Here is a 17329-nt window from a genome sequence, read left to right on the forward strand (position 1 = left end):
TCCTCTGTTAGTAGATCTACTAGTAATGGTTCCTTTGTTAGTAGATCTACTAGTAATAGTTCCTCTGTTAGTAGATCTACTAGTAATGGTTCCTTTGTTAGTAGATCTACTAGCAATAGTTCAATTGTTAGTAGATCTACTTGTAATAGTTCCTCTGTTTGTTAGTAGATTTACTGGTAATAGTTCTTCTGTTAGTAGATCTACTAGTAATAGTTCAATTGTTAGTAGATCTACTTGTAATAGTTCCTCTGTTAGTAGATTTACTGGTAATAGTTCAATTGTTAGTAGATCTACTAGCAATAGTTCCTTTGTTAGTAGATCTACTAGTAATAGTTCAATTGTTAGTAGATCTACTAGTGATGAATCCTATCTTATTAGATCTACTAGTAATAGTTCCTTTGTTAGTAGATCTACTAGTAATAGTTCAATTGTTAGTAGATCTACTTGTAATAGTTCTTCTGTTAGTAGATCTACTAGTAATGGTTCCTTTGTTAGTAGATCTACTAGCAATAGTTCCTTTGTTAGTAGATCTACTAGTAATAGTTCAATTGTTAGTAGATCTACTTGTAATAGTTCCTCTGTTAGTAGATCTGCTGGTAATAGTTCCTCTGTAAGTAGATCTTTTAGTAAAAGTTCATCTTTTAGTAGATCTACTAGTGATGGTTCCTATCTTAGTAGATCTACTAGTAATGGTTCCTAACCTGGTTCCTCTGTTAGTAGATCTGCTAGTAAAGGTTCTTGTTCCTCCTGTGGCAACCAACGGACTAGTGAACCTAGACAACCAGCTGCAGCAAGCCTAGTCATATCCTCACTGTGAGTTAATACCACAGACAGCAGGCTAGCGGTCACACCACGCCGTATTGTAGGAGACAGCTTATCCCCGTTTCCGGAGATACATCCTCGCATAGCCTGGAGATATGTCTCACGGACAGTGGTGTCATCATGTTGGGTTTTCAATCCAGTATGGAGTTCATTGAATAATGGGTCAGGTCTTGTATGAATAGACACAAGATGGGACAATGCTGTTCCAGCCTTCAACCTTACAGTCCTGTTGGTGTCATTAAGTGCTTTAAGGAATGTTGTCTGTAGTTGAGGAAGGAATGGTTTAAGCATACTGCTCGCCTTTTCTAGTAGTATAGCCAGGGTATCCAGTACAGCAACCTTTACAGTATGCACAAACCTGTCTCCCAGAATGCGGATCAGGGGCCCTGTGATATGTACAACTGAAGTCTTCAAAGCTTCGGCAGATGTAACCTTGATAACCTCTCCCAATCCCTGTGCAGCAGCTTCCTTCTGTTCTGGTGTTCCGTTCAAGATACTCTCCCTGAAGATGGGTAGGACAGGAGCAATCCCCTTGGCTATACAGAACCCAGGAAGGAGGTATCCTTCCTTCATATCTGATACAGCAAACCTTAGTGCTTGACGCACGTCATGAAGATGATTACGCTGGGCATCAGCGTCCAGTGTCTTGGTCACAGCATTCAGTGCATTCCATGCCTCTAGCAGTACTCCTTCATCCTTATCCGTGAAGAGGAGTATAAGAGAGCGAAGGAGCTGCGGAACATATTCAGAGAAATTAATCTTGGTTTGTTCACAGAAACCGTGCAGCAGGGTCACAGATCCACGCCGTGTAGCAATATCCTTGGATTTGCACGAGTCCAGCAGAATATCCATAACATATGAGACTCCAATATCGTCCGTAACCGCCAAGATGACCGCCTGACAATACTGAAGCTCTTGGACCTCATCCTGGGTCCCGTGGGAGTCTGAAAGGGAGGCAAGCAACGCTGGCAATATCTTTGCTAGATGTTTGTTCAATGCCTCACCGGCCACAGAGGCAAGAATACTCAACGCCTTTGTGTTGACCGGTTTAGCGGTGAGCTGTGGCACCAGGTAGGGTAGTACAGCCCTGGACTTGATCGCCATGACTTGCCGAAGACCGTCCAACGTGTTCTCATGCTGTTCTGGATCAGCTAGCTGTTCCAGCATGTGGGGTAGAATATCATCCAACGCCTTTGCACCAACTGTTGTGTGCAAGGAATCAAACGTGCGCGCCGCCGCAACTCTTACTTCAGGATCTTTATCACACAGTGCCCGGCGAACTGTTGGAACCAGAGAGTCGACGAAGGACATGACCATCTCCCGGGAGGTGGAGGTCAGGATCTCGGAGAGCCCAACACACACTCCCTGTCTCTTATCCGACTCCTCGGATCGTAATCCCTTTTCTAGGATTGGGATTATCTCAGGGAGCACTCGCTCACCAAGTTTGCGAACAAGATCTCCCAGCGTGCGTGCAGCAACCTGATTAAAAAATGTTAATGGAATTGTTAAGTTTTTCTATGGAAAAATGTAGATAAAAACAAATTTAGAAAACTGCTCCAAAATATCCCCAAAACGTCCTTAATGACGGGAATTTAAAAATTGTTTTGATTTCATAATTTTGTTAAAGCACCTGTCTTTTATCAAAGCTTGAGCTGGCCAGACAGGAGAGGAGAAGGTTGAAGAGTGTTGGTAGAATCTCCCTAAGTGTCCGGGGTGTGTTGGAGACAATGATCTTCCAGACATGCAGAGCCGCCTGGCGGACCATTAGTGCAACATCAGATCTACCCATGTACAAACCGGCCAATACACGGTTCCGCCTCTCAACACCCAACAGCTAGATTGAAAGATAGCATTAAATAAATTCAAAAAGATCAAATAAATAAACAAATGAATAAATAATTATTTAAAAATTAATGAACAAAACAATGAATAATTGAACAAAATGAACAAATAAAAAAATTAAAAAATTAACAAATGAGCAAACAAACACATAAAAAAATAAAAAAGTAACAAATACAAATTAACAGATGAAAAAATAAACGAGTGAACGTATGAACAAATCAAATCAAATGTATGAACGAACCAAATAAACAAATAAACAAAATGAATGAACAAACGAACTAACAAATGAACAAAATGAATGAACGAACGAATTAACAATTGAACAAAATGAACGAACGAACGAATTAACAAATGAACAAAATGAATGAACTAACGAATTAACAAATGAACAAAATGAATGAACGCAAGAATTAACAAATGAAAAAAAAGAAGAAAGGATGAATATACAAATGAATGAATGAATGAACGAACGAACGAAGGAACGAAGGAACGAAGGAACGAACGAACGAACGAACGAATTAACAAATAAACGAACAAAAGGATGAACAAAAGAATATGAGTATATGAAATAAATATTGACCTTTGTAATAATAGTAGAGGACGCTTCAGTTCCAAAATTATCGTCCTCTGAAGCAGTTTCTGTCGTCATCTTGCCACTTACACCTGATATCTTGTACAACAGGTCTCCAAGCAACTATACAATGCATACTTCGCAATCTTACTCTTTAAACAAATTTCGCCATCCCACTCTTTACCTATTTTGTCAAAATTTACAATTGAAACATCTTTAATAAGAAAATTCATTAGTAAAAGCAAAAAAGTTGTAAGGAGCAAAAAATCTTTAAGGGACTTTCAGCCCGTAAACTTTCTTCTTGAAAACAATGTCTTGGGATATTTTTAGACAGTCTCTTTAAGGTTGGATAATAAGTAAACTTTTTGAAGTATATATACACCCCTGAACAGAACTGTATCGAATCCTCCAGTTATCATCAAACAGACCCTGTATCAGACGATTTATTAGAAAAAAAGAGTAAAAACCCACCACGATTAGAAATCAATAGTTTCCAATCGGAATTCCGTGGCGCGGAATTGTGCACGAAATTCATAAGATTAAAATAATTAATTAAAATATCAATGTTATACATCTGGAAAATGTTATGAACGAGAAAAGAGCGTCTGATACAGAAAGCTAATAGAAATTCTTTGAAGACCGAAGTGGCTTTTGCGCATTTCTGCTGTCAGAATTAGCAAAGAAATTGTAAGAATTGAACCCTTTTCAAGCCAGGAAAACAATAATATCGTCCAAAGTTATTAATTAGACGATTACTCTACAAATGGAGGCTCAGCCCAAGCCCCTTTAGGTCAGTGAAATTTATGGTTTAAACCAAATAGATTATAAAGTACAATAGGTGGCAACATAGAAATGGACCAATTATACACTACGTCACAAGTGTCAAATATAACAAGGAAAACAAAATTTTCTCACATTAGTTGACATGTTTTCCAAGATTAGATAAAAACGTGTAAAAACAGAAATAATTACGACTGCAGTCCCTTTAAACTTGATTATTCTAATATATTCCTGCTCAAGCTGAGGTAGTAGCAGTGTTATAGCGGAGTCTGCGTACAGGTTTACTATACGCTGTCCAGCCTTCAGAGCAGTCTCTCGGACATATTCATTCTCATCTGCTAGTGCTCTCAGGATAGGTTGGACTACCTAGATAGATAGATGGATATATAGAGATAGATAGATGGATATATATATAGATAGATAGATAGATGGATATATATATATAGATAGATAGATAGATAGATGGATAGATAGATAAACAGATAGACTAATGGATTTTAATTAAGAGCAGTCTCACGGACATATTCATTCTCATCTGCTAGTGCTCGCAGGATAGGATGCACTATCTGGATAGATAGATAGATAGATATATTACAGATAAATTAATAACAAAACAGATAGATTGCACTTTACCATTGCACTTATTATACTTAGTATATTCTGCTTATGCCATGTACTCAATAAACTATAAGTCTACTCAACCTCTCCTTAGTACTTATTAAACTGTAAAAGTGTACTTCTTTGATGAACTCACTATAATTGTACTTATCACTACTAAGTACTTAACTGTAAAAGCGTACTTCTTTGATGTACTCAATGAGCATAATTGAATTTACCTCTCCAATAAACACATTAAACAATTAACACAGACTAGATATATACAGACTGCTTATTAGCTTTCAAAGGCTAGGCTAAGCAGGTCTATGGTCGTACCAGCACGACATGGTTTATTCTTACAAAACTGCCATAAATGCAATATTTGTTGCATATAATACTCATTCAGGGGTTAAGCTTTACAATTTTTAAAGAAGAACTAATACTTTTAACATAAAACCTAAAATTTATGAATTTAGTCTATTTTTACAGGTTTTGTATTTCGTATCCATAGGATTCTTAATGATCCTGAATATGTGTACATAATTCTCCAGTGTACCCAGTCTTAAAAATATAAATGTACTGTACCTCTCCGATGTACTGCATGAACTCCTGCTGGAATACCCCCGGGAAGTAGATGAAGAGCATGATGTAACCATCCTTGACATGAGGAGCAATATCTAATCTTTCTGCTGTACTAATTATCTCCGGCATAAGTTTGTGCATCTTATCAACTCCTAGTCCTCCGACAACCTCCGCTAAACCCTGGGCTGCACCAGATCTAAACCAAGAAATCAGTTATAAGATATTTACCAATAAAATTAGATAGATAGATAAATATAATTTTAAACAGATTGCAAAAATATTGGCAATACAACCGTATTATTTTTATCATATAAAAAATAGGCTTTATTTAATATAGAATAGTAAAAAAAAACACATTTAAAAATTAAAAGACGATGGTTTGCCCTCGTTCCGGATCCTACCTGTCCACACTGCTGGTCTCGCTGGTGAGGGTGCTCATCAACCAGGGCAGCAGGTCCTCGAACGAACTTTCACCCATTCCTCGAACCATCGCACCCAGCGCACGCGCCGATACTGCGCGCACCTGAAAACATTTGTTTTACAGGACAAACCATTCACAACACCCCTTAAAATTTAAATAAATAAATAAATTATTAAAAAAAGATAAACCATGACAAAAACGGAACCATAGCTACAAATTTACAAAAGATGACCTGAGGAAAAATGATAAAATTTTGGACGTCAAAAATCAAGGTTTTTTAAGCCTTTAAACTCAAAAATTACTTTTCCAAAAAATTCATTTATTCATTAAAATTTATTTTTTCATTAAAATTTATTCATTATAACATAACAGCGGGGAAAAAATTACTTTAAAAGGAGGGGGGGGGGGAATGATTTTTCAAGAAAATAAACACCCCTAGAACTAACCTCGGGAACAGGATCAAGAAGAGAATTCTTGAGTCCAGGAATAATTCCAGGTAAATAGGGAGCCAGGTCCTTCTGGTCAGTCAAGCTGTACATGTTTCCTGTACATTAGTAAACTGTAGATGTTTCCTGTACATTAGTAAACTGTACATGTTTCCTGTAAATTAGTAAACTGTACATGTTTCCTGTACATTAGTAAACAGTAGATGTTTCCTGTACATAAGTAAACTGTACATGTTTCCTGTACATTAGAAAGCTGTACATGTTTCATGTACATAAGTAAACTGTACATGATTCCTGTACATTACTATACTGTAAATGTTCCCTGTAAATTAGTAAACTGTACATGTTTCCTGTACATTAGTAAACTGTACATGTTTCCTGTACATTAGTAAACTGTACATGTTTCCTGTACATTAGTAAACAGTAGATGTTTCCTGTACATAAGTAAACTGTACATGTTTCCTGTACATTAGTAAGCTGTACATGTTTCATGTACATTAGTAAACTGTACATGTTTCCTGTACATTTGTAAACTGTAGATGTTTCCTGTACATGTTTCCTGTACATTAGTAAGCTGTACATGTTTCCTGTACATTAATAAGCTGTACATGTTTCCTGTACATTAGTATACTGTAAATGGTTCCTTTACATTAGTAAACTGTACACGTTTCCTGTACATTAGTAAACTGTACATGTTACCTTGTACATGTTTCCTAGCTGTACATTAGTATACTGTAAATGTTCCTGTACATTATTAAACTGTACATGTTTCCTGTACATTAGTAAACTGTACATGTTTCCTGTACATTAGTAAAAACAATTACCATTTTTGTTTGGAATTAAAATTAAAAAAACAAGTATTTAACGAAAACTTATTTTTTCAAACAAAATTAAATTTACCAATAATCTGGGCCGCCATTTTCCTAGTCTCCGTAGATCTGTCCTAAACACGAAAACAAAATATAGAATTGATAAAAACAGTTTTTCAACTTATGCATTTTTTTTACCTGAAAAGCACGCTGCACCGCAGGCATGATGAGCGCCAAACTAGGCGCATCGATAAAGTGAACAAACTTTGTATTGAGCAGTGTTTGTAAACAAGAGCTGGTTTTCTTTGATGGATCCTGCAGAGCTGCCAGCAGTACAGGCACAATTGCTTGTATCTCGGGATTTCTAAAATGTGAAAGAATTAAAAAAAAAAGATGACTGAAGTGAACACAAATAATTTTCGGGTAATTTTTTTTTTTTTTTAATAATAAGTTTGGGTACAATTGAAGGCAGACAGGAGGAGAGCTGCTTGGGAGCACAGAAAGCCATTGCTCCCAACAGTTCGATAGATCCAGCCTAGATCAAATTCAGTTATAATATTTATCACCTTGTAAATGGTCAAGATTTTTATCTCATGTTAAAGGAATTGTTCACCATTTGAAAAAACACCTAATAACATAGTTTACGAATTCAGGAAAACATACATTACGAAATGGGTGATTGAACAATCCCTTTAATAGTTTGTTGCTCCACTTTAACCTTTGTAACCGCTCACCCTTATCAAAAATAAAAAATACTCCCTTTAATAATAATAACAAAGCAATCATATCCCTTAATCCTGAACTAAACTCAACCCTGATCATATTCAAAAGTTCTGTGTTCTAAGCTTAGGACTTATGAATGGGAACTTTATTTGAATGAACCGGTGATTGACCTTAACTCTTTCCAATTATTTATAAGTTTCAAGCTCTGGTTACTTCACCTTTGTTCTCCACTGGTCCTCTTCTAGAGCTGCGAGAAGACTTGGTAGAACCAACTTTACTCCATGGGCAGATAGCTTACTCATTACAGCCTACTCATTATAATAGTAATAACTCTAATAAAATAATAGTTACAAATAATCTATATAATAAAGCTCTCAACTCATAGATAAATATATAATATACTACAGTGATTACCAGAAAACTCTGGAATAGGGAGACGACTTTCAGACTCAATTAATGACTCTTAAAAGTGCAATGAACATGAGACAACACAATAGTGCGGTGTAAAAAGGGCCAAATGACTTTACAACTGATTTTATAATTTACTTGAAAAACTTTTTACTTTGTAACTGCATCAAATACTATTTATTATTGCTTTAATGTCGTCTTAGTATTTTCCAGTTTTCTGGTCCTCACTGTAGCTTGAAGTGCCTGGCGTTGCCCGTAGAATTTTAAAAGAACTTTGTAAACAAATACTTTTCGTAAATTTAAAAAGTATTCAGATTCGATATGTTAGCTATAGCTGAGCAATCGGTTAAACGAAATTAGCTGCTTTTTTATAAGAAACCACGACCGGGCACTTGAGCTAGTAAATAAATAAATACATATAAATTAATAGTATTAATAATACTAATAATTCTGAATAATACAAGTACAAATATCAAATGCAGTACCTTAGCACAGTCATCAGTAGCATCACGTACAAACTGGTTAGCGTCACCAAAACAAAGCAGAAGATGGGGCAGTACATGTACTATGTACGGTTCAAACAATCTAGACAATTAACAATATATTATTGTCACCAATAAATTGAGAAACTGTACAATGTACAGAATTATCCACAAAGGATGAGACTGTAAAGACGACCTGAAACTTCTTAAATACGACGTTTGCAATGTTAGATTCAGTATTCTGCCGTGAATACATTCTTTTAATGGCCTATTTAATGCTTAGGTAAAGAAAGAAACAAAGTTACAGTTGAAGGGAATCTAAAATATACGGAAACAGACAGGGTAATTTCGTACAATCGTCTCTGAAGTCTTATCCTTTGTGAGTATGGGTAACCCTGTACAGTGTACATCAAAATTTCCAATTTAACTTGGGTCAATATAGTCCGCTCTTTACCTTCCAAGCATGCTGCAGAGCTGTGAGAGAGCCAAGAGAGCGCCTTCACGATGTCGGTGGTTCTTCTTATCCTGTAGCGCTTCGGTCAACCTGGGCAATCAATCAATAAATGAATCAATCAATGAATCATTCAAAGGATGAATGAATGAATGAATGAATGAATAAATAAATCAATAAATCAATAACTCAATGAATCAAAAAATCAATCAATGAATCATCCAATGAATCATTCAATAAATCAGGCAATGAATCATTTAATAATTATTCAATGAACTAATTAGTAAATTAATCAATCAATCAATCATTCAATCACCAACCAACATTGAACATTATAATGGATGTCTCAATCATTAAAATAAAATGTTACAGAATAAACTTACTTTGACATAACATCCAATTGTTTTAAAGCTAAGATTCCCAGGCCCTTAATAAGTCCAGCCAACCCGTAGGCAGCCCCCTTTCTCTCTCCATAGTTCTCTGTAGTGAGGAGGGTGTTCAATAGTCGGTTCACAATATCCGGGGCTTCATCCTTGATGCTGGGGACCAGGGGAGGCAGGCAGTTGGCTACAGCCTCCTGGACAGACTGGGATGGGGTTCCCAGGGCATTGATTAGCTTGGCAATGATAGGACGCACCTTAGGATTATCCTAAAACCAGTTCATTATAATTTTCTCAAATATATAAATTTTATTTAAATATTAAGTTTATACTTGCCTTTTCAAGATGGCGTGCCAATGAACCCATCAGAATAACCACTGACTGGCGCACTGTGTCATAGCTAGAATCATCAGGAGCTGTATCAAGAAAATCTTCAAAGACTGGCAACAAATCCCCGACCGAATCCTTCCCATGCAGATCAATAGTGGCAATTGCCGCGTTCAACATTTCCTTGCGCACCGCCTCAACACGATCCCCAAGACCCTTGGGAACAAAAAATGACACGGCCTGAGTTACCATGAAATCATTGTAATATGGAGCAATTTTAGCAATTGCTATAGCAATACCAGTCCTTGGCTCCCAGTGATCAATGGCTGGTTCCACAATTCTTGAACAAAATGAAACTTAAATTTCTAAAGAAAAATTACAAGCAAAAATGAATGGACTTGCAAAATAGAAAAAATATTGATTAAAGTTTTCCATCAGAAACATAAGTTTCACTTCCCTTCCAAGAGAATCAACAAGTGGCGGTGTCATTATCATCTTCTCTTCATACATCTCTAGAAGTTGTGTCAGCGCAGCTCCTGCCAATTCAGCATCTGTTGAGAGCAGCTTAGCCAGAGACTCAGCTGCTGCACTTCGAACCTTAAACGCAACATTTTAATAACATTCTTCTAATATTGTAAAATCAAAATACCTTTCCAACAGGATGAGCTACGTCCTGAAGAACCTGGGCAGAAAGCCCTGGAATCGTTGATAGTTTCAGTAGATCCCAAAGCTGGTCTGCTAGTTCTCTGTTCTCAGGGAGCTGATCACATCTTAAAACCCAGACACGTCTAACCACCTCAGCATACAGTTCGTTGCTACCATCCTTAGGCAGAGCATTTTGCATTCCTAAGAGTGCGCGAATTCCTGCATCACGAACAGGATCACAGTCTGACTGGAGAGAGGTTAAAAGAACAGAGATTTCCTTTTCATCAGCATGGGCACAACCTGACTCTCCAGAAGCGCATTCTGATGCATCTATTAATGCTTTCACGGCTGCTTGTTGCACCACACCATCAGTTTTAGCAATCACATCAAGAATTAGAATGAGAATATCTGCCCGTGGCAGATACTTGGGATGAAACATGTCGGATTCGTCATCGTTGCCACGTAGTGAAGTGTGCTCTGTTATAAGTTCGAGGCCTTCTGTTAGTACAGAGTGGTCTAACATATGCACGTTCATACCTGCTTTGATTAATGGGAAGCAATAAGCAAAAGCAGGAGCAGAAAGTGGACAAGATGAATCATCTTCCTCCTCTTCTACAGGAGGAACACAGCTCTTATTAAGCATCTCCAGGCTTTTCTTTAAAGCTGTCTTTAGCTCTGTTGAATTCCAGGTAAACTCTAATTCATAGGCTGGCTTCAACACCTGAAGAGTGACTGCTGCAACGGTCTGGGCCATAGTCTCATCCTCGGCAGTAAAAACAGCATGCCTCAATTCCATAAATATCTCTGCCAGGGATTTGGCAATGAGAGGACTTTGCAGGGCTTTGTAAACAACAGGTAGCAGTTCAGTGATGTCCCCAGCAAAGGCTTGAGGATTGCCAAGAACAGCTGCTCGGAACAGATCAACAGCCGGGTTGGTGACTGCAAGAACTCCACTAATTTTCTCTCTGATCACAGCTTCCTTCTCAAGTTGCGCTTTCATTGCCTCCTTCTGCTTGGAGGTGAGTTCAGGCTTCTTCAGTTTCCCCTCCTTTCTCCTCTTCTCCTCCAACTCCTTCCTCAGAGCCAGCTCCTCCATCTGCTCCTTGTAGGAGTACGCCTTGTTTTCTCGTCGTATATTAGCAGAACTAAAGCAAGATGGATAGAAAAATACTCCTTTTTTTTAACTGTATTTTCAAGCAAAAATGTCAAAAATAATGAAAAATATTTAAGATTAGACTTATCAGGAACACAGGTAAGAAAAACAGAAAGGGAGGAATGCATGGTATCTTGTTCCAAAGGAACCAATCTTTAAAGTGTTTTAAGAAATTAAATCTAATAAGAATAAGATTATTAATAATTCAAGTTTTTCTATTGGCATCCCTGCTGTCGTTTTTAGAGCTCTCAATGACGGATTTGTCGTAAAGTTCTCCAGCTGGGGTCAAGTAGATCTGGTAATCATTGACATCTGCAGTAAGAAGGTCCCTGCTGACCAGGACAGTGTTGAGGTTGTTAAGGATAAAGGGGAGGAGAACTCCTGGGCAGAAGCTAACCAACTGCTTGACCAACTCCTCTCCAACAGCAGAGCATTCAGTCATCTAACCCAGCATCAACATTAGAAAAAGTCACCAATCAATAATTTTCATTGAATCTCATTAATTTAATTTAAGAAATAATTGTGGCAAATCCCCAAAGTAGAATCCCCAGACCACTATTGGACGTCAAAGGACATAGCACCCAGTCAATGCGGCACCCAGATGTAGTTCCCCCTATCCCATCGAGGGAATTTTTTGAATGAGAGAGTGTTCATGATTTTGCAACTTTTCTATCTACCACTAAATAATGGTCAGCATTTCATGTTTTTGAGAACGATTGAAATATTTTGGGCATTTTTCTAATAGAAATTTCATTTCTTGATAAATTTAAGATTAAATAGCATAAATTTAAATTATAAAACATATGAAGACAAGAATAGTTGAAGCTTCCTGCTGAAGAACTGTCTGTATAATCCTGGATTGATGTCTAAGCAAGAAATCTGAAGCATCCAACCCCAATGATTTGGCCATACGCAACCATAAACCTACAAAATAAAATATCTAACTCAAACATAAGTATTATTATTATTCATAACTATTCATCATTCATTAAAAAAAGAACGTGATTATTAAGGAAGGATTCAGGGGAAAGTGGGGGTATACCTGGATATATCTGGGCTACCAGGGGAAGGTGGGCGGGTACAAGGGTGGAGAATAGTAGCTCCTCCTTCTCCTCTGGAGTACCCTCTACAGGAACAAGGCTGGTCAGGACGGAGATGACCCAACCAGCCGGAGTAGCGTCCGAGGCAGCTATATCCCCGCCCGCGACCACTTCTCTACACAAAACTTTACGATAAAAGCGCAATTAGATAATGATATAAGAAAAAAGCATCCCATCAGACGTTAAGTGCCAAAGCCCACTGATATTAGAATAAATGATAATAATGAACAATTAAACATCATACAGTGGAAATCAAGACCAAGCCACCTTCAGAAATTAAGTTGATAAATAACAAAAAAGCAATTTAATAAGAAACCCAAATGCTCTTCCATATCCAGAAGGCATATTAGAAGTAGGATAACAGTCAGACACTGGCAAACCCATCAAATACTTTTATCAACCTTAATTAATTCTAAAATGTTAGATTTAAAAATTGTGTTCACAAATTTCTGAAAAATCTTCATCATTATCGGGACTGTACTGGACTCTATTAATAGACAGGCATGTCAGAATCAATAGGGTACCCGTAAAAGCTTTGTCTGTTCCAAGAATGAACAAGATATACAGGGTTTTGTTTTTGAAAACTGATTATTTAATTATTTTCATTACGGTTTGACTCGCGCTTTTCTTTCTTCCGAGACGATGGAGAAATGTACAGAACTTAACACTTTAAGCTAGAAAACAGACATAATCTTCCACATTATTGATTTTTATTTCAGGGGTACCGTTGTAAATCGGTCATGCCCTTCTATTAATTGGTATGGGGGTCACTTAGAATTTCAACGACAGTCCCTTTAAATAACTGGTGATATTTACCCCCTGGTTGGTGTATCTAGTGTGAGAGGTTTATCCCTGACTAGTTCCCCCATCTCTAGGAGGAGGGAGGAGAGAAGAGCAGGTCCTCCTAGAGTACTCCCGATCCTTCGAACCTGCTGAACCACCTGCCGTCTAGGGTGGATAGGTAGGTAAGTGGGTGGGTAGTTAGATAGGTAGGTAGGTAGGTAGGTTGTAGGTGGTACGTGGTAGGTAGGTAGGTAGGTAGGTAGATAGGTAGATAGGTAGATAGGTAGGTAGTCAGGTACGTAGGTAGGTAGGTAGGTAGATAGATAGATAGATAGATAGATAGATAGATAGTAGGTAGGTAGGTAGGTAGGTAGGTAGGTAGGTAGTTAGGTGACGTATGTAGAAGTATGTAGAAGATAGTAAGAAGAAAAAATAGCGATTGTGGGAATATTCCCCCCTTCATTGAAAATTACATTTTTTTGTTTGGCATGGTGGACGGTGGTGGTTAAAAAGTGTAGATTTGTAGATTTGAAAAAATCTTTATTTTAAAAGTGCTTGAAAAATATACAAAGGTAGGAAGGTCTAAAAATATAAAAGTCTACTAAGATGACATGACGTTACCATAATACCTGACAGGTGATGAATGTGCTAGAAGAGCATAAACTAATCCTTTAAGAACAGGTTTCAACTTCGACCCTTCTAGCCTCGTAGGGAAACTGAATACACGTCAAATATTATTATTCACACATTTAAAACAATTTTGGAGCTTTGAAGGAACAATAGAGACAAAGCTATTTTGTAAAAGAAGTCAAGTATTAATTTAGGTAACACCCCCCCCCCCTCCTCAATAACCAATTGGGCCTACCGTTTAAATCGATTTTTTGGGGGGAAAACTAATATTTGTTTTCTATTAAACTTGAACGGTTTAGTACTATTTTGTTCAACCCCTTAAATATATATGAATATAATAAAGCTCTTTGCTCATAATGTATATTTTTCCGCTGGACCAAATAGGCTGACAACTTGTGCACACTTAAGGTAACATAGCAAGGCTAAACAACATTTAGATTTTTGTAAAATCCACAGGCTATAACGGGAACTTCAGCAAAAATCATGATTCAATACCAAGCGCGGGTCAGCGGTGGGATTAACTATGACTGAACAATATTATAAATCAAGGTTAATATTTAAGATAAATGAAGATATTAATCTCTGTTTGTCTGTCCGATCATAACTTAGGAACCTCTTACCGGATTTGCCTTAAAATTCGTACGGGGAACTCGGGAGAACCACGGGAATGTTCTTAGATTGGTTTTGAGATGGGCAACGCTGGGTTATCAAGCTAGTATTATAGACATCCTGCTGAAAGGGGTCTCCTACCTGATGAGAAGTGTTGTGCATATACTTCCAATAGACAGGAGGCAAGAACTCCCACAGTTACTAAATATGTTCATGTTCATGTTCATGTTCATGTTCATGTTCATGTTCATGTTCATGTTCATGTTCATGTTCATGTTCATGTTCCTGGTTGTGTTTGTGTTAATGTTTGTATTTGTGTTTGTGTTTGCGTTTGTGTTTGTGTTTGTGTTTGTGTTTAATGCTTATGCTTATGCTTATGCTTATGCTTATGTTTATGCTTATGCTTATGTTGTATTGTGGGAGAATACAGATTGTTATCTGATGACAATGAAACTTCATTTGGATTCTCTTTTTGGGTATTTTTGTCTGTGGTTTTTCTTCTTCATTATTGGCATGATATTCATATATCACATTAATATGCGGATAATACCAAAGTCAATATTTACGAATGTTTAGCAGATCAAGTAAAAAAATAAAGGACTTTTTTCTGTATTCGATTATTTTCGCTATTTTTATCTAAATTCTTGTTTTTGGATTTTCTCTTTATTTTTTATTATCTTATTTGACGAAAAAAGCAGAAACTATTACAGATTTTACGTAGTCATCATATCTATATTTAAAGCTTTTAAAGTTGGCGCAGTTTCTTATCACAGGGTACATTATTCCATGGAGAAACAACTGCTTGGCTAAAATGAAACAAACAAATAAATATACTTGGGCCCGTTCTCTACTAGTTCTTATTATTGTTCTCCACCATTTTAATGATAAAATGCACCTTTAAAGGGATTGTAAGCGTAATTTCAAGTTACCCCCAACGCAAAGATAGAAAAGCTCGATTCACAACGGTACCCTTGCAACTTTAAACACAAAGGTTTTAAGGGTACCTTTGTAAATCGGCCATTGCCATCCTGGAAATTACGCTTGAAGTCTCTCTTTAAGTGAGCAAATTATCCAAATAATCCTTTTAAGTATCTTAACTCACCTTAGAAACTTGTCATTAAAGAAAAGTGGTTTGTTAGAATCCAGGAAAAGAGGAAAAACATCATCTAATCATTAATACTATTTATTTAAGATGGAGGGAATAAAAACCGATGCAAAAATAAATAAAAGAAATAACATAAATAAATAAATAAATAAAATAACACAAAACGATTGAATGTTCAAAAGAATCAATAAAAGAAAGATGAATGTTAAAATAAACGACTGCAAATAAAGAAGAAAACAATGAAAACATTTTTAAATCAAATTCACGTCGAATCAATGAATAAACTGAAGAACTAATGGATGAATGAATAAATGAATGAATGTAAGGATGAATTCATGAATGAATAAAAGGATGAAAGGATGAAAGGATGAAAGGATGACTGAATGACTGAATGACTGAATGACTAAATGACTAAATGACTAAATGACTAAATGTCTAAATGTCTAAATGTCTAAATGACTAAATGACTAAATGACTAAATGACTAAATGAAAAATGACTAGATGCCCTTATGACTAAATGAATGAAATTTTAAATAAAAGACTACAATAAGTCAATGACTAAATAAATAAATGACTAAATGACGAAATCACAAGATGACTAAATAATTAAATGACTAAATAAATAATTAACTAAATGACGTAATTAATAAATTAATGGCTGCAATTAATATATGAATAAATAGATTATTTTCCTAGTTTAGATTCCACTGAAGTATCAACAGTAGCGAGTTTAACCAGACAAGCTGCAGCATGGACTCCCTGTACAGTACAACAAATTTATGTACAGTGTACACTATCAGTTTAATTTATGTACACGTAGTTCATGGCTTATATTAGTTCATGTACACTGTTCAATGAACACGTAGTACATGGCTAATAATATTTAATGTACAATAATGTTTTTTTTTGTAACTGTTTTTATATTACCTCTATTACTAACAGAGATTGTCCTGTATATTACTTCTGTTACTAACGGAGATTGTCCTGTATATTACCTCTGTTACTAACGGAGATTGTCCTGTATATTACCTCTGTTACTAACGAAGATTGTCCTGAAAATTACCTCTGTTACTAACTGAGATTGTCCTGAACATTACCTCTGTTACTAACAGAGATTGTCTTGAACATTACCTCTGTTACTAACGGAGATTGTCCTGAATATTACCTCTGTTACTAACGGAGATTGTCCTATATATTACATTTGTTACTAACAGATTGTCATGTATATTACCTCTGTTACTAACGGAGATTGTCCTGTATATTACCTCTGTTACTAACGGAGATTGTCCTGAATATTACCTGTTACTAACGGAGATTGTCCTGAACATTACCTCTTGCTAACAGAGATTGTCTTGAATATTACCTCTGTTACTAACGGAGATTGTCTTGAATATTACCTTTGTTACTAACGGAGATTGTCATGTATATTACCTCTGTTACTAACAGTGATTGTCCTGTATATTACCTCTGTTACTAACGGAGATTTTCATGTATATTATCTCTGTTACTAACGGAGATTGTCCTGTATATTACCTCTGTTACTAACTGAGATTGTCATGTATTTTACCTCTGTTACTAACGGAGATTGTCCTGTATATTACCTCTGTTACTAACAAACCAACCAACCAACCAACCAACCAACCAACCAACCAACCAACCAAC

At 36.5% G+C, this 17329-nt stretch overlaps 1 protein-coding gene across 1 annotated transcript in view; it reads right to left on the reverse strand.

The window, feature by feature from the left end:
• Positions 1–17329, reverse strand: part of LOC111714934 (eIF-2-alpha kinase activator GCN1-like) — a 30936-nt gene that overhangs the window by 4849 nt on the left and 8758 nt on the right. Inside the window, 30 exon segments of the mRNA XM_023490173.1 lie at positions 445–608; positions 702–2301; positions 2453–2656; positions 3245–3358; positions 3620–3664; positions 4247–4381; positions 5198–5390; positions 5596–5717; positions 6062–6159; positions 6962–7004; positions 7069–7260; positions 7262–7405; positions 7812–7901; positions 8487–8586; positions 8938–9027; positions 9318–9583; positions 9651–9981; positions 10099–10238; positions 10291–11431; positions 11667–11881; positions 12269–12363; positions 12482–12654; positions 13356–13487; positions 13952–14038; positions 14703–14762; positions 15664–15727; positions 16360–16426; positions 16629–16657; positions 16799–16855; positions 16899–16955. Coding sequence (XP_023345941.1) covers positions 445–608; positions 702–2301; positions 2453–2656; positions 3245–3358; positions 3620–3664; positions 4247–4381; positions 5198–5390; positions 5596–5717; positions 6062–6159; positions 6962–7004; positions 7069–7260; positions 7262–7405; positions 7812–7901; positions 8487–8586; positions 8938–9027; positions 9318–9583; positions 9651–9981; positions 10099–10238; positions 10291–11431; positions 11667–11881; positions 12269–12363; positions 12482–12654; positions 13356–13487; positions 13952–14038; positions 14703–14762; positions 15664–15727; positions 16360–16426; positions 16629–16657; positions 16799–16855; positions 16899–16955 — 6248 coding nt within the window.

This window comes from Eurytemora carolleeae, unplaced genomic scaffold, assembly GCF_000591075.1.
Source record: "Eurytemora carolleeae unplaced genomic scaffold, Eaff_2.0 scaffold951, whole genome shotgun sequence".
Classification (NCBI taxonomy): Eukaryota; Metazoa; Arthropoda; class Copepoda; order Calanoida; family Temoridae; genus Eurytemora; species Eurytemora carolleeae.